The sequence below is a fragment of the Cololabis saira genome, chromosome 19, assembly GCF_033807715.1.
Source record: "Cololabis saira isolate AMF1-May2022 chromosome 19, fColSai1.1, whole genome shotgun sequence".
NCBI classification, from domain to species: Eukaryota; Metazoa; Chordata; class Actinopteri; order Beloniformes; family Belonidae; genus Cololabis; species Cololabis saira.
Window position 1 is genome coordinate 27,055,369 of NC_084605.1, and position 24,605 is coordinate 27,079,973.

A 24,605-nucleotide genomic window follows, 5' to 3' on the forward strand; every position below is an offset into this window, starting at 1 on the left:
AAGAGGAGGATGAGGAAGAGGCAGACAGGAGAGGGAAAGGAAAAGAAGGAAGCCACCAAAGGGAGAGTCGTTGGTGATGATAAAACAACGTCACATTGTGAACAGAGGCACACGTGGATAAAGTAGACGGGTGATTTCTTTGATGCAAGCGGCTGAATGGACTGCAGCTGATCAATACACACACACACACACACACACACACACACACACACACACACACACACACACACACACACACACACCTTGGAGGATGATGACTTAAATCAATCTCCATCCGATTGAAGATCAATATCCTCTTGTGTTGTATTGTCACATTTGCCAATTAACAAAAGCTTTGCTTGCACTGATATACTGAACTATCTCTCTCTCTCTATCCCTCTCACACACACACGCATGCACGCACGCATGCACGCACACACACACGCACACACACACACTCACACACACACACTCACACACACACACCCTCTGCCACTACTGGAGACAGCTTAAGAGCCTGAAAGGACGGTCTCGGTGTGTGTCAGAGGTTTTGACTCTCGTTAGCTTGGCAGTTACACTTATTGCCGTACACTTGGCAACCTCTCGGCGCTCCGACCCTCATAAGCCTCCAACCACCAAGAGCCCTGGCACCGAGCCTGCAGTCTGCGTGTGTGTGTGCGCATATTTAGTGTGTGTGTGTGTGTGTGTGTGTGTGTGTGTGTGTGTGTGTGTGTGTGTGTGTGTTCAGGGGCAGGAGTCAAGCCAGACCTTTCTGATCTGTTTTGACACCACAGAATTGCACAAGTGACACGGCTGCTCAAACAAATGTGCCCCACACACACACACACACACACACACACACACACACACACACACACACACACACACACACGGTCCACGAAAGCATTGTAGCACTGGGGACGCAAGCACATTCAACGTGTGAGTGAGTGCCTGAGCAGTGCTTACAAAGAATATGTTCAGTGGAGAAAAGGAGTTCTTTTGCCCGACTTGATCCAGATAGCATTTTCCTTCTGCTCTATCTTATTTTTCATCAACGATTCCTCTTGACTCATTCATGTTAGAGAGAGAGAGAGGGAAGGAGGGAGGGAGGGAGGGAGGGAGGGAGAAGGGTGAGCAAGCAAAGCATGGCACGCCGCCTGGGACAAGCAGCCGTGCTGAATCACATTATGGCGGGAAGAAGAGAAAGGACAGAGAAAGAGAAGGGGAGAAAAGAGTAGAGGGGGGAAGAAAACGAGATGAAAGAGCTACAAATGAGAAATTTCCCTGTGAGGCGCATAAATCAGCAGACTATGAACAGCACTGCTCAAAGCCTAACTCCCAGGCTGCAGGACCAGAGCATCAGCATCCACACACATACACACACATTCTGTCCACATTATCATCTCCTTGCATTCAGAAAAGTGTCGATGGAAGAGCTCCACCACGACACCTGTGTTTTACATCAAACGCCAACAGGGATGCTAAAAGGCAGATCTTCCTCTGTCCATGACTTCATCAAAGTTACAGGAAATGAAAGCAGGGAAATTAAATGAACAACATTGCACATTATGTCTCATTGCATGAGGACCCCCCCCCCCACACACACACACACACACACACACACGCACACACACACAAACACCAAAAGAAAGAGAGAGACAAACAAAAGAAAGCCAGTGCTGCTCAGAGTTTTCCATCGGCCCACAAAAGGCTCCAGTAAACTGTGAGTGAGGAGGAAAATGTTCTTGCTTTTGACCACAGATTTCTTGGACGCCACCCATCCACCCACCCATCCATGGACGGAGGAGGGAAGGACCATATATGGTCGTGGAGAGCAGGAACTCACAACAGGAGAATGGGAAACAGGAGGGTAGGGGGGTGGATGGCTGTCAAAGTAAGTTTTTCCATGTTTTACAAAACAAAACAGGGAAAATTGGAGAAAACAGGGTCATACGGGACTGGTTCCCCTAGTCTGCAGCAGAAGGAGTTGCAAATGGTGTGTGCAGGAGCGCGTGCACACACACACTAATTAAAAACATAAGGTTTCTGATATTTCAGGAAAGCCTGCGGTGAGGGTCAATAATGCAATTCTGTCTAACTTGTGTGTGTGTTCAGAGTGAAAAAGCATATTCTGGGAATTATGGTCATCATCCAATCCAGCATGCTTGTGCCACGCCTCTATGGTCCATTCAGCCTCCAGCTGCAGCACACACACACACACACACACACACACACACACACACACACACACACACACACACACACACACACACACACACACACACACACACACACACACACACACACACACACACACACACACACACACACACACACATGCTGACTTCCATGATTTGAAGCTGCATGTGTCCACTGCTGGATAAAATACATCTGGGGGTCAAGACACCAGGAAGAATTGAGTCTAACAGAAAACACGTCACCATGATCCGAGGGCAGAGTGGAGGCAGAGGGCTGTGTTCCTCCATGAATCACACACTGAAGTTCTAACACTGCCGGAGTTCACCACTTATCAAAATTTACTATCTTCTGGTAACATATTGCAATATAGGGTGTATTAATGCACATTCCCCATCAAACAGATGTTCTTTAGTGCTGCATTGTGTGACACTGTTACTCATTAACAATGCTACAGATAACAGCGGTGACTCAACTAACATTTTGTGACCACTGTGTGATGCAATGGTTTGTGGTTGCACATGATTTAGATTGAATTAGTTCTTTTACACGCAAAATATTTTATATTATGAACCTAGACCGGTGAATTCATGAGAGAAGATGGGGTGGAGATAGACTGACAGCTGCGGCTAAATCACTCATCTTGTAGTTGAAGGATGAGAGCAACTAAGATAAAAATGGCGATGAAGTGGTGAGGTGGATTTACGTGTTTCTTGTTGATTAAAGCGGCGTAAACAAATCTGAGCAGTAATGCAGACGTTTCAAATGCACAATTCCAGCTGATTCCATCTTACGGAAAAGACGGTGAACACTTCAAATTTAAATTCCTTTCATGTCTTTACTCTGCCAACTTCATTCTTCATTACATTTCATTGTTACATGGATGTTATGTTTAGAAAATGGAAGAAAAAAAAAATCATGGAGCAAAGATCTCATGTCAACAGCTGAGAGGTGAAAGGTGCTGCTCATAAACCAGCAGAGAATTAAGCCCCCCGTGGCACAACCAACCATTTAGGATCTTTGAACGTATTGTTTTGGTTTCTTAGTATTCACTGTTCAAGTTAAGCAGGTAGTTTTTGTTTTTTTCGGAACAAAATAGTTCTTAAATCAGCGCTTAAGTGATTGATATCTGCTAAGGAGGCTAAGCTGGCAAATCCAGCTTAATTCATCAGGCTGATGGTGTCTCACGTCAGAAATCACGTGGAACAGTTCTGCAAAACTTTTTATTCATATTAAAACCTTGATTGAGGATTTCTATTTTTTCTTTTTCTTTCATTGAAAAGGCCTCTCAGATTTGGATTTGGTTACTTTCACCACTCTGTACTTATTGGGCTGAAGCAAGGCAAAAAAAAAAAAAAAGACAAAAAAAACAATTGAAGTTATTTTTGTGATTGCAGCCCGAGATTTGCAGCAGCAGCAGTGCAACACAATCCCGCTTCAGCTAAAGTTAGCTCAAACGCCAGTGGAAACAAACACACCTACACACCAAGAAGCGAAGCGGGAGGGCGGCTGCAGCGAAGGAGACGACATCCTCTAACCAGCAACCAGCATACACAGATTCAACCACATCCAAGTCAGCTGGCATCCATCCCACGGAAATATGCTTTAGCAAAACATTCAGTCCCCCAGCAGCCCTGCCACTGCTTTATCTGACCATACGGTTGGCTCGGCCGGCAGCCCGAGGACCGTGAGTTTCCTTGCAGGGATCAAATGTCTTATTATTATTGCAACATGCTACTTTGCAAGCCATCTACAGAGTTTCCCTCAGTCCTATACCACGGAGAGTCATATCTCAGCATCACAGGAGGATGTGTATGTGCGTCTAGGCATAACTCTGCGTGTGTGTTCAGCCCTGCTTGTACCGTATCACCCTCCACCATCGTGAGTTGAGGGGTTTTGGTTCCAAGAGAGGCACTTTACTTAAATTAGACTCCCAACAACTCGAGATGCAGGTGTCATTGTGTGTATATGTGTACGCCTGCGCTTGCGTCTGCAAGCACGGCGAACGTGTGGGTGTCTGCAAGTAAGCGCGCGTCTGTGTGTGAGAGGGAAAAGAGGCCGAACAAGGGAGGAGAGCGAGATCAGCAGACGGCGAATGCGAGAGCGACGGAGGGAGGCTGAGGGGAGAGGGAGTGGGAGGCGGAGAGTGAGACAGGCACAGCAAGCAGGTGAGAATAACCTCGTCTGACCTTACATCAGCATAGCTCTTCCATTCTCTATATTCCTAAATTACTGTAATATTTACGCGGGAATAACAGTTTATTGGAAAGATCTACTGAGAAAAATTAAAAAACAAAATGAAAAGGAGGGAGAAAGAAAATAAATAAAAGGGAAGACAGAGAGACAAAGGCTGAGCGTTAGGAAGTGAGAGGAATTAATCTGCAGCTGATGGGGATTTTCATTAAAATCTAATCTGGCTTTTATTTTCTCGATTCAGGATGTGCAAATTAAAAAAAGATACAACTTCAAAAGTCTTGCCTCTCTAAAAATAAATAAATGGATAAATAAAGGCAAGAACTCAAAGTAGACCCTAATGAAGATAATTTTACTTATAAACGAATCAAATTAAAAAGCTATCATAAATATAGTATAATTATTTAAGAATTAGCTCAAATGAACACCAACAAACATCAGGGATGGAAGCGCAATCGGACAGTTTTCTAAGTATCTTAGCTGCAGTGAATCTACTAACTAAACCGCAACATTTCAAGCTGAACTCACTGCTGAAGTTTAACGAGATTGCAACGTTACAACAAGAACGGGTTCAGCTGAATCACAGTCATAAAGTCTGGAGACCAGAAGTACGCACAAAGCTCAAGCTGCCTCCCATTTCAGCTGTGGCCCTTTCGCCAACTCCCAAATCAGTAAACTTTAAATGATCAGTATTAACAATTTAAATGTAACCTATGACAAGCTGCCAATCAAAAACATGATACTTTTCATATGTAACTCTTATATGTGATACCTGGTTTACTGGAAACGATGTGGAGCTTCACTTTTGTAAGGGAAGCACCAGTCAGTGAGACTTAAAAGACTTTTCCCCCCCCCATACAAATCAGGTATCATACTTTACATACTTTATATTGAAAAATCCCCTATCAGACCAAATGATGGTAAACATCCCGGCATATCAACAAAACAAGCTTCTCAGCTGCAAAATACATCACTGTGTGCCACAAGTGAAGAGAAAGTCGCGCGCCTGCTCCTTTGCGCCTGCTTGATCTGTTAGATCTTCAAGATGTAAGATAAGGCTTCTTATAATACTTTATTTATGCACTTACAAAAATATATTGTATTCAGCGCTGTGTCACTTCACTCCAGAAATAACAATAACTTCAATTTCACTAAACCATATTGATCTGGAAAAAAGAAGAAGTCGCTGCGACAGCAGCGACACTAACGATGAGCCAAGGACACACACTTTCACACAGACACATGTAACGATACGGGAGCGAGCGCACGTGTGTGGGAGAAAAAAGAAATAAAAAGCATTTATGAGTGTACATTCACACACAAAAGAAGTGCCTGTATTATGCATGCACTCGTGCTTCCAAACATTACAAAAACACACATCAAAAACGAGCAGGAAAGACGGTAGGTGGTTATTAAAGAGACATGGGCAGGAAAGCAGAGAGGAGGAGAAGAGAGACACTTTAGCAACAATCAAAGATGCAGAGGAGAAGAGGCAGAGGGAGAAGAAGAGGTGGAGGAGAGAGAGAGAGAGAGAGAGAGCTTGCTTCTACTCAGGCGGGATCCGAAATTTAGACAGGCACACACGGAGGCACGAGCAGTCCCGGTAGGATTAGGACCTTAGCACTGCGTGTGAGTGTGTATTTGTGTGCATGTGTTAGTGTGCTTGTCCCACGAGACTGATTAGCCATGAATGACTGATGACGGATCTTTGTTTTTTTTTTTTTTTCGTTTTTTTTTCCTCGCCCTCTTGCTCCCATTTCTTGTTTTCCTTCTCACAACTCTCAGCTCCAGCAAGAGCTTGAGAGAGGGTTCTCTCTCTCCCTCTCTCTCGATCTCTCTCTCGGTCTCTCTCTCCCTCTCTCTCTCTCTCTTACACACACACACACACACACACACACACACACACACACACACACACACACAGCTCCATGTATATTCAACAAAGGTTCCTGAATATACTTAATGCTTTCATGTGTGTCACTGTGTAACGATCCATGCTGTTCCACACAGCTGCTTCTCTCTTTTCCTTACCCTCTCCTCCTTACGCCCTCTCACACAATCACACACAAACACACACACACACACAGATATGTACCTATTTCCTATTTAAGAGCACATTAGCTGCCTTTCACACCAAACGCTAAATCTGTTCCATCTGAGCCCCGGCAGCAGTGTGACTCATGAAAAGTGAAGGGTCCTGTTTTCAGGAGGCAGCCCAACTACTCTGCCTTCTTTCACCTCACCTCCAGATGAACCTACGGCCCCCGCCATCCATCTCAACCCTTGACAGCAAAACAAACTGGACATAGACCGGCCTGAATGGAGTCAATTACAATATGAATAAGCCAAACAGAGCTGAAATGAAGCGAATGGAGAACCAAAACACAGCGGCTGAGAAAAGGGGGACCTCGGCCCGAGTCAAATAAGTCAGCCGGAGTGACTTTGAGTCAGACGTAAATGTGACCCTCGGGTGGATGAAAAGCCGGCTCGTCTCAGGTAACGACGGCCGCTGTGATAAGGGTTTTCCACGGTTGCACCGTCTGGCTCGGCCGGTGTACGTTTTCAAGGTGTGTGGACTTGTGGATCTGCTGAGACTGTGACATCATGTCTAAGTGATGTCACCTCTCTGTCACATTGCGTAAACATGAAATTGCCTTGACCCCGTTGGAGAGGAGGAAAGCCATAAAAAACCAGGCAATTATAGTGTCTGCACACACACACACACACACACATGCAACACACACACACACACACACACACACATTCTCTTTTCACATATCATGCAGGTTTTTTCTGCAATCATAAAATGAATAATAGCCACATTAGCCACAATTCAAACATCGCACAATGTATTTGTAAACGAACACACATGCACACACACACACACACACACACACACACACACACACATACACACACACACACACACACACACACACACACACACACATACACAGCCCCCTCCCTCCTGCACGGAATAAGAAGCTGTTTTAGCCTTGTGTTTTGCAGGCTGTTTAAAATGTCATTTTTCTCTCGTTGCTCTGACTTCAAAGGCGCCTCACTGAGTTCTTACTCCCTCTTGCCAAATCCTCCAAACGTTTCTGATTTAGTGAATTGGCCATGGGCCGAGCAGCACCGGGACGGGCCCGTTTAACAACCGGCCGTGTGGTGGGGAGAGAGGGAGGGAGGGAGGGAGGGAGGGGGTGCAAGAAGAGAGAGGGGAGAAACAAACGAGGCAATGTGGAAAAAGAAAGGAAGCAGGCAGAATTGAGACAGAAATAGAAGGAGTGCTGAGAGAGGCTGGCCTGCTAACAATGCAAGGAGGCGATGGGTGTGTGGGGAGTTAGACGGAGACGGGAGATGGATATAAGAGGTGTGGGGATCGATTGAAAAGAGAGAAGAGAGCAAAGACGAGTGGGGAGGAACATGGCTGTGAGGGGGAGGAGGCGGAGGAGAAGGAGGAGGAGGAGGAGGAGGAGGAGGAGGAGGAAGGAGGGTTCGTGCACCACTCGAAAAAAACGAGAGGAGCAAATACACTGAAGGGGAAGTGAAAGAGGAAAGCAGAAGGAGGAAAAAGGGAGGAGCAAGAAGGAAGCTTGGGGAGATCGAAGGTCTGGGGGGGGAGAAGAGGAGTGAGAATGAGAAAGACAGAAAAGAGCACATGGATATGGGAAGTCTGGCACTTTCCAATCACATGCCAAGTCATCAGATGGTGGCGTGTGTTCACACCCCAGAGATGTCACAACCAAACGCACCCCACTCCCTTCAAATCACCGCTACCGACAATAAGCAGCTGTTCTCATGTTGGAAGAGAGTTGGAGACGAGACAAAAGTCTTTCTGTCACAGTGGCAAATGTGCTTCAAAGCAAATGCAAGCTTTGCTCAAAACTCCTACATCAGTCGGATTTCTCACTTAATATTCTTTCTCGTTACAAAAATTAAAAAACAACAACCAAACATGAACATACAGGCAGCTCAAATCTTGGTCAGCTTTACTCTGAGGTAAACTTGATTAGTTGCAGTGAAGTAAAACATTAAGGAATAGATTGAAATGATGTTCCCTGATTTGCTTAAAATATCAAAGCCCGCACAAGCGGCTCATTTGTAATAAAGACGCCTCGAATGCCTTCACTGGTGAATGACTCGATGCTTCTTACACGTCGACACTGGTCCAACAGTCAAACTGATTTTCCTGATTTCTTTGGCCCTGCTGCATATTTTATCCGACATTTAGATAACAACACTGCCTACTGATGTGGGTGTCAGATTAGTTTTTGCTATATTTTGAGGTTAGTAAGAAATTGGAGGGGGATGTTAAAACCAATGTTGTTATATAGGTTGCATGTTTTTCCTTGTTCAAGTACATACAAGTCAGTTAAAAAGTGACAGTTTACAACTGAACACCTTAAAAATGCAGAATTAAACATGCAACCATTTTCAATCATGAAGTTAAACACTTCCCTGTAATTTTTGTATTTGATTTGATAATGTACTATCTTTTCCTTGCAGTGTCTGGCTGCAGTCTCCGCCAGCTGTCTCCTCCAAGCAGGGGGTCGTCTTGCACGCTGCACCCGAGATGTGCCCCTTGTAGCCAGAGTCGAGATGGCTGGGTGATGCGAGGGGCAGTGGTGGGGTGGCAGGGGGCTTTTACTAGGTCCTAGCCACTGCTGACTCATCCCCACCCACACACACACACACACACACACACACACACACGCACACACACACACACATACTGCTGAGCGTCTCTTCTCTCTTGCTTTCGCTCACTCGCACTCTTAAGAGGCAGAGGAGACGCCAGGCTTGGGAGTCGGGGATGAGGGCTAGTGGTTGCTGTCAGGCGGTGGTAATCTGACTGGATTACCAACCAGGTGGAAACATTCAGCCTATCTACTCCCTCAGCCCCCCACCAACTCATCCCTACCCCTCCAACCCTCCTTTTCTTTATCCATCTTTGTTTTTTTTTCTTCTTTTCTTTATCTATATAAGGCTTTGTCCTTTAACATAACTAGACGCACACACACATTCACACCCCGCTGCATATCTCTGTTAACTACAGACCTTTGTATCTGAAATTCCACAAACACAAATCCACACAGAACTCAAAACTCCCGCAAGCACACACTCAAATACACCATCCCCTCTTTTAGCTTCATGCACATTGCTTCGTGTGCGAAGGTGCAGGCAGCTAACAAGGTGAAGGGGTGTGTCGTAGACGCTCCTGTGACGATCAAAGCCGAGGAACCCCCGAGAGGGTGAGAGATTTTCATGGCAGGATCGTAATGAATGGACAGGGCCGCTGCATGTAACACACGTATGTAGCTACACACATTTATTGCAGAGATATGCAGAAAATCCCAGCAGGATCTTGTGCTTCACTAACAAGACTGAACATGAAGGAAGAAGGAAGCGGAAGAGAAGGCCAAGAAGAAGAGGAGAAAGGTCAGTAGAAAAAGGCAAAAGATAAAGTAATAAATGAATAGAGATAAGTGGCAGAGAGGTTATCTGGTCTTACAAAAACATTGTGGTTTATTACTTTCTCAAAGCACTAAACAAGGACAACTGAAGGCAGGAATCCTTTTAAGGTCTGCAAATGAGTTTGTGAGTGTGTGCAGCTTCTCCTGCGTGCAGGAATAACATGGACGTAAACTCTTTCTATCTGTATTAGTAGGTCACACACAAATGCACGCTCTCACATACACAATTGTGTAAACAAAAACCGTCTGCTGTCTGGGAAGTAACACACCTGCTCAATGACAAGCACTGCCACGCCCTCGATAATGCTGCACACCTGTGCTACTGCAGGCTAAACCTAACCCTAATCACACACGCACGCACTTGCGCAACAACGGCCCAGGGGCTAACATCACAGAACAGGGAAGAAAAGGACGGAGAGACAGGAATAAAAGCAAAGCATTGAAATGGGAGGGGGGGTGAGAGAGAGAGAGAGAGACAGAGAGAGAGACAGACAGAGACAAAGGCTTTCCTACTGCTTCTATCAGTAATCTAAACGCCTGTGTAATATCATTGTGGGACTTTATCAAGCGGGGGCTGTGGCTTATGGTGCTGGTATCTGTCTGTCATTCCATCATTTTGTCAAGAGAGACCATACTCAAGCAGACACCATGCTGATCTAAATAAGAGGCTTCACCAAATTGATGGATTGCAGGTTTTGGGGGGAAATGAAGAATCAGGAAAATGAGGGAGTTTTTTTTTTTTTTTTTAACTTTCTGTAAATGATACACCCAGTCTGGTGTATTGTGAGACTGTAAAAGATGTGTGTGTCTGTCTTCACAAAGATCTGAAAAAAAAACTCTTGTCTTAACCCCCCTCTCCTCCCCACTCCTGCTCCGCTATGGCCAACTCCACATCATATCTACCCCCTGTGCCGAGGCTTAGGGCCAGGCATCCAGCTTTCTGAATCTCTAAGGGGGCAAGGACAAAGGTAACCCCCCATCCTAACCTCCCACCAAACACACATACACACACGTACCCCAACCCCCACCCCCAAAACAACAATCCAGTATGCCCGTCATGTCAGTCAAAACCCCATAAGGGACATGCATGGAGAGTCTGGATATCTTGAATCTCAATACAGTGTCATGCACCTTGAGACCCAGTGAGAGGCCCTCTTGAATATATTTCAATAGCATTATCACCCTGCATTACTATGCTTATTCCCCCTTTCAACATTACAGAATCATTTTTAAATTGGGCTATAATGCATGTCAGTGAGCAGCAGTATCAGTCTAAATGCTATTTGAATTGTTATGCAGGATAATATGACTGTTTATCTAAGATCTAAATGTATCTCTGATCACCCCCCAAAAATGCTGGTAAAATTAAGAAGCTGAATATATCATAAAATAAATGATAATATATATTATTAATAGTAAATAAATTATGGTTTGTCCGTCATTTGATTATATATCAAAATATTTGTAAATAGATTGTTTAATACAATATATATATATATATATATATATATATATATATATATATATATATATATATATATATATATATATATATATATATATATATATATATACATACATACATACATAGGTGCACATAGAAAATGGGTCACACACACACAAATCGAATATTTAAGCGTGTAGAAGAACTAGCTTTATTTTAATTGACGATTTGTCTAAGATTCATATAGCCTAGGCTATATACCACTCATGTTTATATGCAATTAATAATTTCGAGTAGAATCTTTCCCTCTCAACACACACACACACACACACACACACACACACACACACACACACACACACACACACACACACACACACACACACACACACACACACACACACACACACACACACTCGCACGCACATCTCCCCTATTGAGACAGGATACCAAAGCTACTTGTTAAATCTTATGCATGCACTGTCAACCCATTCGCACCCCGTCACGTCCCCCCTCAATATAGAAACCGGATTTTCTGGTATTACCCGCACCTCTTTTAGGCAGAGCTCCATTTCCTTCCGACCAACGCAGTCCCCAGTTTGGGACCAGTACAAACCAGCGTGAGCCCCGGAACCTACCGGCACAAAAGCACCGTCCTGGTGGAAGCACACACGCTACGAAGGAGGGTCCGCGCAGACGCACGGCTCCAGCGATACCTTTAATTTACTGTTTAATGGGAAATATGAGCGACGATACAACCCAATTGGAATTAATTACATTAAATGGCAACGATTTGCAGTACGCTAATTGATGACCCCATACAAATGTATAACAAGATTATGCCACTAGAATAATCCATGTTTACTGAAAACCAAATAATACTAGAGAACTTATAAAGTCGTGAGGAAAAAAAGAAGTTACATATATCAAAAATGTAAATCTCCATTTGTGAGCCAACGCTACGTTATGGTCCTTTTATGTGAAGCGGAACCAACACGTATATTTGTTCTTTATCCGCGGCAGGCAGCAAAGAGCTTTGTCCAAAAAAAATGAGACAAAACTTAAAACTCCTAAAGATCCTCCCGCAGTTTTTCTTAAATGTATAAACGCTAAACAATGTAAGCGCACTTTCCTTTCAGGGGGAAAAAAGTTAGTCCCTGAAGCGCTTCAAGGCTTCCCAAGTTTTCAATATGGAAAACATAAGCAAAAGGAGTACGTGCTTGTTCTAAACCCACATTGGTGTGAGAGACTCGAGAGAGAGTGGCATTCACCGACCTGAGTGCTGCGCCATGGAGAGGTGGGAGTAGTACTTCCCGGCCTGGAAGTGCGCGGGGTGCTGCACGGAGCCGTGGCCGCCAGGCGCCATCCGCGCCGCGGCGCCGTGACCCAGGGCGCTCCGCTCCGTCAGGAGGTGCTGCGGCGGAGCGAAATCGCGGCTTTCCATTCCGATGAGAACCGATAAATCCAAAATCCAGAGTAAAATCCGGAGGCACCGAAGGTTTCAGGCATCCAAATTCAAATAATCCCTTTTATAAACTTTGGGCTCCCCTCGCAGTGAGCGGAGTTTTGGCTTTGCAGGGTGGAAGCGGAGTCCCCGTCATGTCCTACAAAAGAGAGAGCAGGAGACAAGTCAGAGCTGGGAGCCAAGCAGGGATACATCGCTGAGGAAAAGCTTGGGAGACAGACACTGTGCAAGTTTAAACGAACCAGCAATAAAAAAAATAATCAACACATAGATTTTAAAAAGGTTCAAAGCCCACAGTTATCTGACGCTATGATTTTTTTTTTTCTTTTTTGTTGCCAGCGAGGTGAGTAAAGTCTGCTGTGTACATGGAAAAGGTGAGTGGATTTAGCCTGCATAACATCGCTGGCTCCAACAGCCCCAACACACACGCGCGAGCGAGCGAGCGCACATACACACAGACTTATTATGGCCAAACACGATGAAAGTAACTCACAAAGGAGGTTTGTTTATCAGAGGGGGGAAAAAAGGAAGGAAGAGTGAGATTGACACAGGTACAAACAATCGATCAACAAAAAGTAGAATAGTTCCAAGCAGATAAAAAAGCGTAAAAGACAACAAGGACAACAACAAGGACTGGCAATAAGCAGGCTGGACTTCGGCCCTCTTGGACAAAAATATTCTGAAAATCACTGCACAAACGCGGTTTTTATCCTTATGGAGATTTCAGCTTGTAAAGTTCCAAATAGGACTGAATATATATATATATATATATATATATATATATATATATATATATATATATATATATATATATATATATATATATATATATATATATATATATATATATATATATATATATATATATATATATATATGTGTGTGTGTGTGTGTGTGTGTGTGTGTGTGTGTGTGTGTGTGCGTATGTGCGTATGTGCGGGTGCTCCTAAACACCACAGACCTATATGTTGGACCTTTCAACAGAGCTGCGATTGTAGATATACATCGAGAATATTCGACCACATAGATTTATTGAAACTAAGTGAAGATGTCACTCTACCTCAATTAATATAAATAGCCACCATTAATCACATAATTACACACAAACACACGCACACGCACACACACACACACACACACACACACACACACACACACACACACACACACACACACACACACACACATATGTAATGTAATGTAATGTAAGGGCATGGGCGTCATATAACATTGGTTAATAGGGCTCCTTAAGATGCTCCTATAATCTGGGTACCTGCGTTCCCCAAACACGCCTCACCAGTCCAACTGTTGGGTTTTCAATGCAGGGACCGCCCATCTATCGCTAGATGCTGATAGTACTTCCCAGGAACCAACGATAAGGGAACAAAGAAAATATCAAAAGCTCTGGTGGACCAGGGGCTTGTGAAGTGCATAAGAATATAACATGTATGAGCTCGAAAGTCTTCCTTGGACACACATTCTCTCTCTCTCTCTCTCTCTAACACACACACACACACACACACACACACACACACACACACACACACACACACACACACACACACACACACACACACACACACACTCCCTCTCTTCCTCTCTGTCTTCGCAAGCACCCCAAATGTCTTCTTTTTTTTTGAAAATTCAAAACTTCTGACCCTGTGGTGTACGAGCGTGTTCTATACCCAAACTAAAAAAGTATGAACTACCCCAATGCTTCCCATAAGTGCCAATCTGCAAGTGCATTTAAATTATTAAATTTCCTTTTTGTTTCCGAGCGCCACGTTATCTCTTTGGCGCATATGTGGAATCGACAGCACTCGAGGAGAAGGAGGGTAAAAGGGGAGAGAAACGCAGGCTACCGCAAGCGCACTGGGGAGGCAGAAATGGGCTCCCTCCTGTCCCCTAGGCAGAGAGAAACAATGGCCCGTCTCTACGGGACATCAATCACACACCACTCTCGTCTGACGTTTGTCTATATGTTTTTAAAATTTCAGGCTGTAAACACAAGTCCTAGGTGTTTACATTCCACGTCAACAGAGGGCCACTCGGGCTGCATTCACCAAACTGGACCTAAATCCTGTGTTATCACACGCGGCGCAAACAAGACGATGGGAGCAGATCGTAACAGTTTGGGAAAATGAGTGTGTGTGTGTGTGTGTGTGTGTGTGTGTGTGTGTGTGTGTGTGTGTGTGTGTGTGTGTGTGTGTGTGTGTGTGTGTGTGTGTGTGTGTGTGTGTGTGTGTGTGTGTGTGTGTGTGTGTGTGTGTGTGTGCGTGTGTGCGTGCGCGCACACCAACGTGGAAAGCGTCCAGACTCCCTTCTAATCTACCAAGGCACCCCCAAACATCATACCTCACACCCTCACACACACACCTTCCAAACACGCACGCATCTCCACCCCTGCCGCCTTGGAAAGGGTTAACACTATACCGTCAGACGAAAATCCCCTCTAAAAAAGTAACCACTGCTGGTCAAGGCGACATTGCATGAACTTCGCACAAAAGCCATTCAATCCGCAAAGAATTGTGTTCGTCAGATCTCATGCAATTGAAGTTTCAGTCAATAAAAAAGAGAAAACGCCTTTTGTGTTATTTCACGGAACTCCATTAAATCATAAATGTGCGGAGCTTCAAAAAAATGAATTTGAAAGCTTTTACTTTTGAAGTGCCCTAGGTTCAGAGGCCAGCTCATTGCCCTCAGCAATTTTGCAATAAAGTAAAGTCACAAAGCATAACCCGCGCACTAAATCCAGACATTCAGAGGCTGAATGTCTGGGAGAGACAAGCCCAGCTGAGGAGAGCGCAGCCCGGCGTGTGTACAGCCTCCATACCGAGGACGGAGCGCTGATCGCTGCAAACCTCTCCCGCTATTAAAAAAGAAAAAAACAATCGCACAAGAGCAAACTATAGGAAATGCCGCAATCTACAATTGAAACCCTCCTTAAACATCACGATGCTCAGTGAACAGCAAAAGGTTTGAAGCGTTTACGAATTAGAAAGACGTCAGTAATATGGCATCGAGGAGAGGTCAATACAAAAAGTGACACACAGTCCTTCACACTGAAAAGAAGGCGATGGGATTCAGCTACCCTCAAAAATTTTTTTTCAAAAGCATCACAAAATCGTGAGATCTATCCTATTAATAGAGTTAATAAATAAAATAAATTCCCGAGAAGAATAGTGTGTGTGATGTGTAGTCATCATTCTGTAATTTATTATCTCTTCTATACAGTCTATGACAGTGAATAGCGGAATTCATATATACATAAATTACGCTAATTTCTATTTGAATAAAACGTTAAATTTAAATAATCGTGTATAACATGGAGGAGCCAAACTAAGAGCGACATCCAGTAGCTACAATCAGTATATTTTACAAAAGACAAAAGTAGGGAAAAAAAAGAAAAAAGGAAAAAAAAGCGACTTACTGGTAAGTTAGATCCACTGTGTGGCCAGTAGAGTATCATGAAAGTAAAAGTCAAAAAAATAAAAAGAAGATAAAAATAAAAAAGATTCAAAGTGAAAATCCCCGAGTCGCAGAGATGAAACATGTGGGATTGATTACATCCTATGCTGCTGCTGCAGACGGTGCTGTGCAGTCAGTTGAGGTATGGGAGAGACGCACCGTGGAAGTTCAGGCTTGTAGTGAATCGAGGCTCGTTCATGCAGCCGGAGACTCAGACACGCCGGGAGGAGGAGGAGAAGGGGGAGGAGGAGGGGAGGAAGCTGGAGGGGTGTGTGTGTGTGCGTGTGTGTTTGTGTGTGTGTTTGTATGTATGTGTGCGCGCGGGGAGGGGTGGACGCGCAGGCCTATTGGTTTGAGAAGGACAATGTGAAAGCGTGCCCGTGAGTACACCACCCCTCCCTCCCCTCCACACACACACACACACACACACACACACACACACACACACACACACACACACACACACACACACACACACACACACACACACACACACACACACACACACACACTGAACTACTACCGCCCCCCTTCGACGGTAAACACAATCTGCTATTGGCTGCTGTCAGGAGCCAATGAAGGGGCCGCCGGTGCTGCGGAGCGAAACGGCGGGCGTTTGATTTGCAGCCCTCGGCGCGCTGCGCGCACTGCACGAGCAAATGCGTGGAGACAGCCGGCGCAGCTCGGCGCAGCTCAGTTCAGCCTCGGAGAGACGGAGAGACGGAGCCTGAACGCTGGTGGAGAGCAAACAGGGTCGAGCCCATTCCGTGTGATCCCCGCTGCTCTCGGGTTCAAACGCTGCGCGTCTTCTCGAGTGGGCCGCGTCGTTGTTTTGCTGCGTGTCAGCGGTGATGCGATAAGTCGCGCTGATGCGCCTTCGAGGAAATCCGCTCCTATACACTTGGGTTCATTTTTATCAGCAGAATCCGCGTCTCTTATTTGCAAAAACACTAAAAATGATAAAGGGAAGTTTCAAGATGCCGCGTGTAAAATAATAACAATAACAATGCTACAATATATTTAATAATTTATAGGCCTGCGTCATATGGCTTCTAACGTGTCTCCATTTCTTACATAGTGTCTCTCACACGGGGACATTGAATCACTGCATAATGCGAAAGCGTCCCTGTCCTCGGGATTAGCCTCGCATACAGATCACTAATTTAGGCAATTAAAAGTGGAAGTATGGGCTTGTGTGTTTCCATGTCGAAATATATAAGCTGCTACACACGGGATAATATTCCGGCGCAGGTTTGTTTATATGTGGAGGCAAAGGGTTAAAACTGAGGGCTTCAAATCTGTGCGGCTTCTGATTGGCTGGCGCGTTGCCAGAGTGCTGTCAATCACGGAGTGTAAACAAGGCTCTGATTGGCTGCTGGCCAGTCCGCACTGGGCTGCCTGAAAAAAGCAATTACTGCCCCTGCGGTTTCAAGGCGGCCCTGCGCTGAACGATGAAAGGAGATAAGGAGGGGCGGTTTTAAGGCGCCCCCCACGGCGAACCCCGTTGGCCCCAGAGCAAAAGGAGAGTCAAGAGTGACTAAATCAAAGGGAATACGGCAAAAGGGGGGGAAATTACACGTTGTATTAAACGTAGAAGCTAGATTTGTGGGATGCTGCAAAAACAAGTCGGTGTTTGGAGAATGGAAGAGAGAAACGGCAACAAAACAGGAAAGGAGCTGCTTGCCGCTGCGGCCGAGAGGAAGGTCCCTTTTTTCCCCCAAAAAAATATGGAGGAAGAAAAGTTGTTTCTCGAGTAAAAAGACGACAGAAAGGGTCACAGGTTTGTGGAGGGGCACAATTGTAAGATTTGTTCACGTGGCCTATACATGATAAAACTGACAAGATAGCATACTGATGCACGCTCACCCTTGTGATGCTGAACTGAAACTTTTTGTTGGCAGATATTTAATTCATATATATATATATATATATATATATATATATATATATATATATATATATATATATATATATACATGCATTTATTTATGTATATATATATGCGCGCAGGCTCCCTGCTTTTCTCTCAACTCATCCAGAGCTGACAGCACTGGGCACGCACCTCATAAAGTATACACTGGCTGTTGCAACTGATGTCCTTTTACATTAAAACACAGACTCACCAGCTCGCAGTGCCTCGGTCCTGCCAGCCCCAAACAAAAACACACTGAAAACGAACTCAGGCTGTTCTGTGCCCAACACGAAGCTTATAAGAACGACACTTTCATTTAAAGATTAATTAATTTACAGGCAATATATACACGCACACACACATCCATATATATATATATATATATATATATATATATATATATATATATATATATATATATATATATATATATTTCACGTCAGTAATTAATCTCTGTCGTATTTTTCATTCAGCCTAATGGTCAAACCTCTGCAATGATCTTCGGCCCCCACGTGCACATACACACACATACACACACATACACACGACGGTAGCTTAGAAACAAAACCTCGGGACTGCAAACTTCCACCTTTTTTTTAGAGTCTATCTAAGTCCAAACGTCCACTGTGGCCGCTAGTACACTGTTGAATTATAGTTTGCGCATTCGCATATATGTAAGTGACAACAAATAACATCGCGTTATGGGAGCGGTTGGTGTCTCTCAGTCCAAATAAACTGCGTATTTGCCGGCGAACTCTTAAGGAGAAGACATTTGAATAATGAACTATACACGGGGAGCATGGACTATGGACATTATACCCAAACAGCATCCAAACCATGCAGTTTCATCCAAAACCACGAAAACATTGCTGCTTTCTGGACTTGTGCAATAATCACAATCGGGGGGTGGTGGGGTTGGTACTTATTGATTCCAAGAACAACCGGGAGCCAGTGGCAGGAAATGTCGACGGAGCCTTGTGTACCCCACGCAAACTCGCGCAAGGAAGGGTATTTACTGTGGAGCGACTTGGTTTCCCCACTCTTTCCCGTGACAGCGTTGTCCACGACACTAATGACAGGGAGACAATAAAGAATCCTGTTCCGCAGCTTACAAAAGGAGGCCGCCACTTAAAACAGAAATCTGCATTTAATTTATTTAGTGACAAGGAAAAGCCTTTTATTGCTTGATTTTTATTGGTTCTTTTTCACCTAAAAAAAAAAAAAAAAAAAAAAAAAAAAAAGTGGGGGCTGGGTGTGTGTATGGGAGAGGGAGAGAAAGCATAACACAACGCACTCCCACCTCCCCACCCCCCACCGACACCCTCGCCTCCCGCAGTCCGTGCCAGTGAGGGGGGTGGGCGGTGGGGGGGTAATTAATGCGGATTGACTGATTGCTCTTGAAACAGACCGGTCCTGCGCACGGATTGTCCTCGAGCAATGAAGCGTTCCTGACTGACACTTTCCACCTTCCCTTCTTCGCTTCCTTCTTCCAACGCTTCCTCATTTTTTCGCGCTCTCTCTCTCTTTCTCTCTTTCCTCCAGAAGCAGCCCGGTGCGAGACTCGATCGAAGCCGCTTTTCAGACGCCCAGCCCGGCCAGCCGGGGCAGCTTTCTGGGGGCAGCTTTCTGGGGGCAGCTCTGCTCCTCGTTGGGATAATGGCGCGGCACAAAAACAAGAGCACCTTTCCAAAATTATAGACCAAAGTGTGTTATTTTCAAACGTTCATGCTTTCACTTCCATGCAGCAGGCTACATATACTTTGGTTTAACTTTACATCCATACATTTTAAAGATTGTTGTTCTTCTCTTTTTTTAAAACATTCAAGTCACTCGAGGAGTTGTAGATTAATTGAGCAGTTTCCCATATATCCCCTACTAGTCCCCTACTCACGCACTGTTCTCCTCCAAAATGATATGAGTGCACTTATGAAAGGTTTAAAAACAAAACAAATCCAAATTCCCAATAAACGAGGGGAAGAAATTGGAGAGACCGCCTTTAAATGAGGACCAAATGGAGGGTTGTCCACACGTGAGGCCCTCCATGCGGGACGATCCCCCCAATACGCACCAGATACTTTCTGATAGCCGTTTCATGTCGAGAAATTTCCAAAGAGGGTCTCTCATCAGAGACACGCCTCGACTATCTAAAGGTGGGGCAATCCCACGAGACAACAGAGCCACGTTAGAGCCGAAAAGAAATGCAGCGGCGCTGCCAAGCTTATGAAAAACAAAACTGCTCTGTGCGTCCTGCATGTGCGTGCGGAACCGCGACGTGGGCACAACATTCAGACTTTATTTCCTTCTCCTTTAGCGGGCAACAGTTTGTGGATATCAGCAAACAGCAATGGAGCTCACGTATTGCCAGAAGAAATCAGAAGCTGAACATGCTGGACACAAAGACAACATTTTTCCTCTCTGCGCGCAGGGCATGCTGTTATTTCATCCTGCCTTAACATTTCAGGTCGGGGGAGGAAATGTTAGAATAAAAGCGAATGTTACTTCTCCATCACTGCGCCAGAAATACACCCAGACACCTTTAGATCGAGACGACAATGATGTGCAGTAGAGGAGGATGATGGTGATGATAATTGTGACAGAGGGAATAGCTCTGGCACCAAATGAGTGCCTGTCAAAGAACTATATATCCGACCGCAAGCACCACCAGGACTGTACCGGACTGCACCACTATGTATTTATGGGCCATCCAAACATGTAGGTGAGGGGGGTTTAATTATCATTACCATTTCAACATAAACAACCAGCATGCCTTACTGCCCCGTCTTTTGCTGTCTGCAGCAGAAGCTTGCGTGTAATTCACATTCATAGGGGAGGAGACATCGTACCAGCTTGTGAAATGTTGATATTATACACGCAAATAATGGGATTACATGTGTGCCTGACGTCCTCTGCACGTGAGCAGGGTGCCACCTGAGTTTGTGTATTTGTCTTCCAAAGTTTCTACAACACTTCCTGCTCTGCTAACATGTAAACACTTGTGCATTCATGGGGGAGTTGGAAATGAAAGCTATATTTCTTTTCCTTTATTCTTTTCTTGTTGATTGTGAACATCATAAAACGCCTCACTCAACTGGAAGATCTGTGAGCAGCGTGAGCCCAATAGGAGCCTGAATGTAAAACTAAGCACATCCTGGACTGAGTCAGGCCTTAGGGGTTATGGGGTCAGCTGACCTTCTGTGACTGATAATGCAGCGGCTGATCAATTTGACAAAAAGAAGAAGGAAAATAATACAAATACAAAGGCTACAACAAAGATTACCACCTGACTCTTTGATAGTGATAATATTAATTATAGTAATTATTAATTATTTAAAAAAAGCAAATTGTGGCTACAGGAAAAAGTTTAAACACTCAAAAATATTTTGAAAATCACTGAGTATATCGCTGTGTATTATAAATATCAAAGGCTCAGTGATTTTCAAAGTATTACTGTTAAAACTTTTCTGTACATATAAATATATATATATATATATATATATATATATATATATATATATATATATATATATATATATATTTATATATATATGTATGTATGTATGTATGTACATCCTGTATTATCCTGTATTATGTATTGTAATTGCTGCAAATACCAGCTTCATTGAAGTTTTAGGATTGTATTTATTTATTTATTTGTCTTAGGAGCCCATGTCTTAGGTCTTTTTGTATTTATATAATTTGTGCCAGTAAAAATTAATAAAGGAATAAACAAAAAAATAAAATAAATTGCTTGTGAATTAATGAAAATTAAGGGAGCTGTTTAATAATCTCATCTCAATTTTTTTCCCATAGCTTTAAATGTCAACGTTAAAATTCAGATGCCAAATTGGTAAAGTCTGCTTGACTATCAACACATTTAACCTCTCCCACTGTTAAGCTGACAACAACCTTTAATAGATTACAGAGCGAAAAAAATCGGACCATTTTTAAAGTCTTTGTGTCTCAATAAACACACAACCTTAAGAGACTGGTCTACTGCTGTAAAAGCAGAGTAATGAATGAGATGTGGTGGGAAAGAAGAAGACGAAAATCCATGCATTAATATCTAAATCCAGGATCAGTTGACTACACAACCTTTGTCCTTTGCTTCCACTTTATCAAACTAACTGTCTGAAATCAGAGATTCTGCCAACGTGTTGCCAAAGCTCCGTGTGTGTGTGTGTGCGTGTGTGTGAGTGTAACTGCGAGAGAGGGAGAGAGACGGGGAGACAGACAAACAGCAGTTCAGTAGGCTTATCTTTACAGTTTATAACATAATTCTTTAAAAGTAAGCCTGACAAACTACAGTATCCAGCTCCGGTCAACTAAAGAGAGTCACATGTTTTTGTGTCCTTGTTCGCGCGCATAAAACTGTGTATGCTTTTCCTACTCAGAAACCCCGAAGGATAAAGTTTTTTGTTGTTGTTTTGTTTTTATTTACAGTAACTATGAGCACACATTAGAGTAATAAAACTGTGCATCCAGTGGTGCTTTTCATTTTCTGCCATAGACAAAGCATTTGTTGGAAGCGTGGCCGTCAACACCGATTCCGTGAAGCCTTTGCACGATTAAATTATAAAAGAAGAGTAGCCTCTATCTAATCCATCATTTTCAATACACATATAAATAAATATTGTAAAAAAAAAACTCGTGCTGAATGTGGAAATATAGTTGAAAACGGTTCCAAGATCAACTTACTCCATTTAAAAAAAAAGAAAAAAAAAGATTATGCTGCATTTGCTTAACAGCGCACCCATAGCATAAATGACCCCAACCATTGCTCACAGACAATCCAAACATAACACGTAACTAATAGTTATTATAATAATAAATACAAGTAAATGCACTAAGCGGAAAAACAGAATAGCATGGAGTTGTTCTTCCTCCTAAAAGTTTAAAACTCGTGAAAAGAAATGCTGCTTTGAAACAGGAACCAACGCGCATCCATATGTAAGGTCTTAAATAGCGCCCCGCTTACTTACATGTTAACTTCTTGTTGAATTCACCACTGAGGGATTTTCCCGACTACAAACGCCGGATCTTCTACATACGAGTCTCCGCGAAGCTGTATAATTGCAAATTCATACATCTGCCTGGCGCGTCCTCTCTCTCCCACAATGAAGCTGAAGCGCTGACATTAAACAGAAAATTGATGGAGAAACTCTGCCTTTCCTCCCTCTGCGTGTCTCCCTCTCTTTCCCATGCACTTTCGTCTCAGCGACTAGAGGCTTTCATGCTTTTTCTTTTTTTTTTTCCATTAGGGGAGGGGGCAAAGGGACATCATCAAGCATGCTTGTGTTACAAACCAGGAATAGACCCCCTCCCAAAGGTGTAGCCATCAAAGGTGCAGGCCTGCATTTATTCCATGCGTACACATTTTCTTTGTAAAACTGAGCAGCGCTGTTTTGTTTTCATTTGTGATTGTGCTGAACCGTATCTATGCATGAAGGTGGAGCAGGAGGAGGAGAGGAGGCCAGTAGTCACTCCTTCCACACGCACCTCTGTGATATTCAATATGAGATTCGGGCTAAGATTTCACCAAAGTGAGCAAACGAGGTATTGGGAGCTCAGTCCTCTGCGTGCACCGTGCTGCAGGCTATACGACCACTGCACACCCAATGTTTTAATTTGCGAAATACTTCTACTCTGGCATGGAAATGGAGCAACCAGGCATTTTCCTGAAAATCTAATTAATATTTGTTTATAGTGGAGGTTGTTTGGCAAATGACAGACCTAACTACCGCCTGGAGGTCACGGTTTGTCCACGTTTCTGAAGACCATCACTATACTCTATCAATGCCTGCTACACATATATACAGTTTACAGTAAACTGCTTTCAAGAGTTTCAGAGACGCTCTGTTCTGAGGCACGGCGGACCCGGTGCAGGAAAGCAGTGCCACGCACACACGGCTTCAATTAAAAGAGAGCTATAAACATTTAGCACAAGCGTTAAAGAGTCCGCGGCATTTCTGAGCGTTTGCCCCGCAGCCTTTGAACGAGTCCAAACGGTCCAGACAAGTTTGCACGTAAAAGTCACTTCGCCGCCCGTTCCTGCTCCACAAAAAGCGAGCGCGGCGTGCCTCGCCGTGCCGACCTATAGACCTGAGGAAACAAAGGGTTGGTTTTAAACAGAGAACAAGGGAAAACACACCAAGCACAGTGCTCCGTCTAGCAGGCTTTGTGCTGATCCAGCAGACACCAATGCGTAAAGTGCGCAAAATATTTAAAATAATTAATTAATTAATTAAAAAAGAATCGCAGGTGTGAAATGCGCGGTGAACCTTGGATATAAAGCTAGATAAATAAACGCCGTGGTTACTAGGAGTCTCCTTTTCCAAAGTGGACCTCCGCGTCCTCCTCTTCTCCCCATACAGCCCCCACTGTCTCCCCGCGGGTCACGGCTGCAGGAGCACCGCGTCACTATTAACCCCTGCATCACCGCGCCCGGGACACAAGCAGGGCCCCGAGCCCTGC

The 24,605-nt window shown here is 44.1% G+C and overlaps 1 protein-coding gene across 2 annotated transcripts in view; it reads right to left on the reverse strand.

The window, feature by feature from the left end:
- Window positions 1-23,250, reverse strand: part of bahcc1b (BAH domain and coiled-coil containing 1b) — a 64,875-nt gene extending 41,625 nt beyond the window's left edge. Inside the window, exons 1-2 of one of the 2 annotated variants that reach the window (XM_061709061.1) lie at window positions 23,114-23,250; window positions 12,565-12,893 (exon numbers count right to left, since the gene is read on the reverse strand). In XM_061709061.1, coding sequence (XP_061565045.1) covers window positions 12,565-12,733 — 169 coding nt within the window. In that variant the 5' untranslated portion in view covers window positions 12,734-12,893; window positions 23,114-23,250. Of the gene's footprint in view, window positions 1-12,564; window positions 12,894-16,184; window positions 16,388-23,113 lie in introns of those variants that run through there. The other variant, XM_061709060.1, reaches the window with a different exon arrangement.
- Window positions 23,251-24,605: the final 1,355 nt, after the last annotated feature.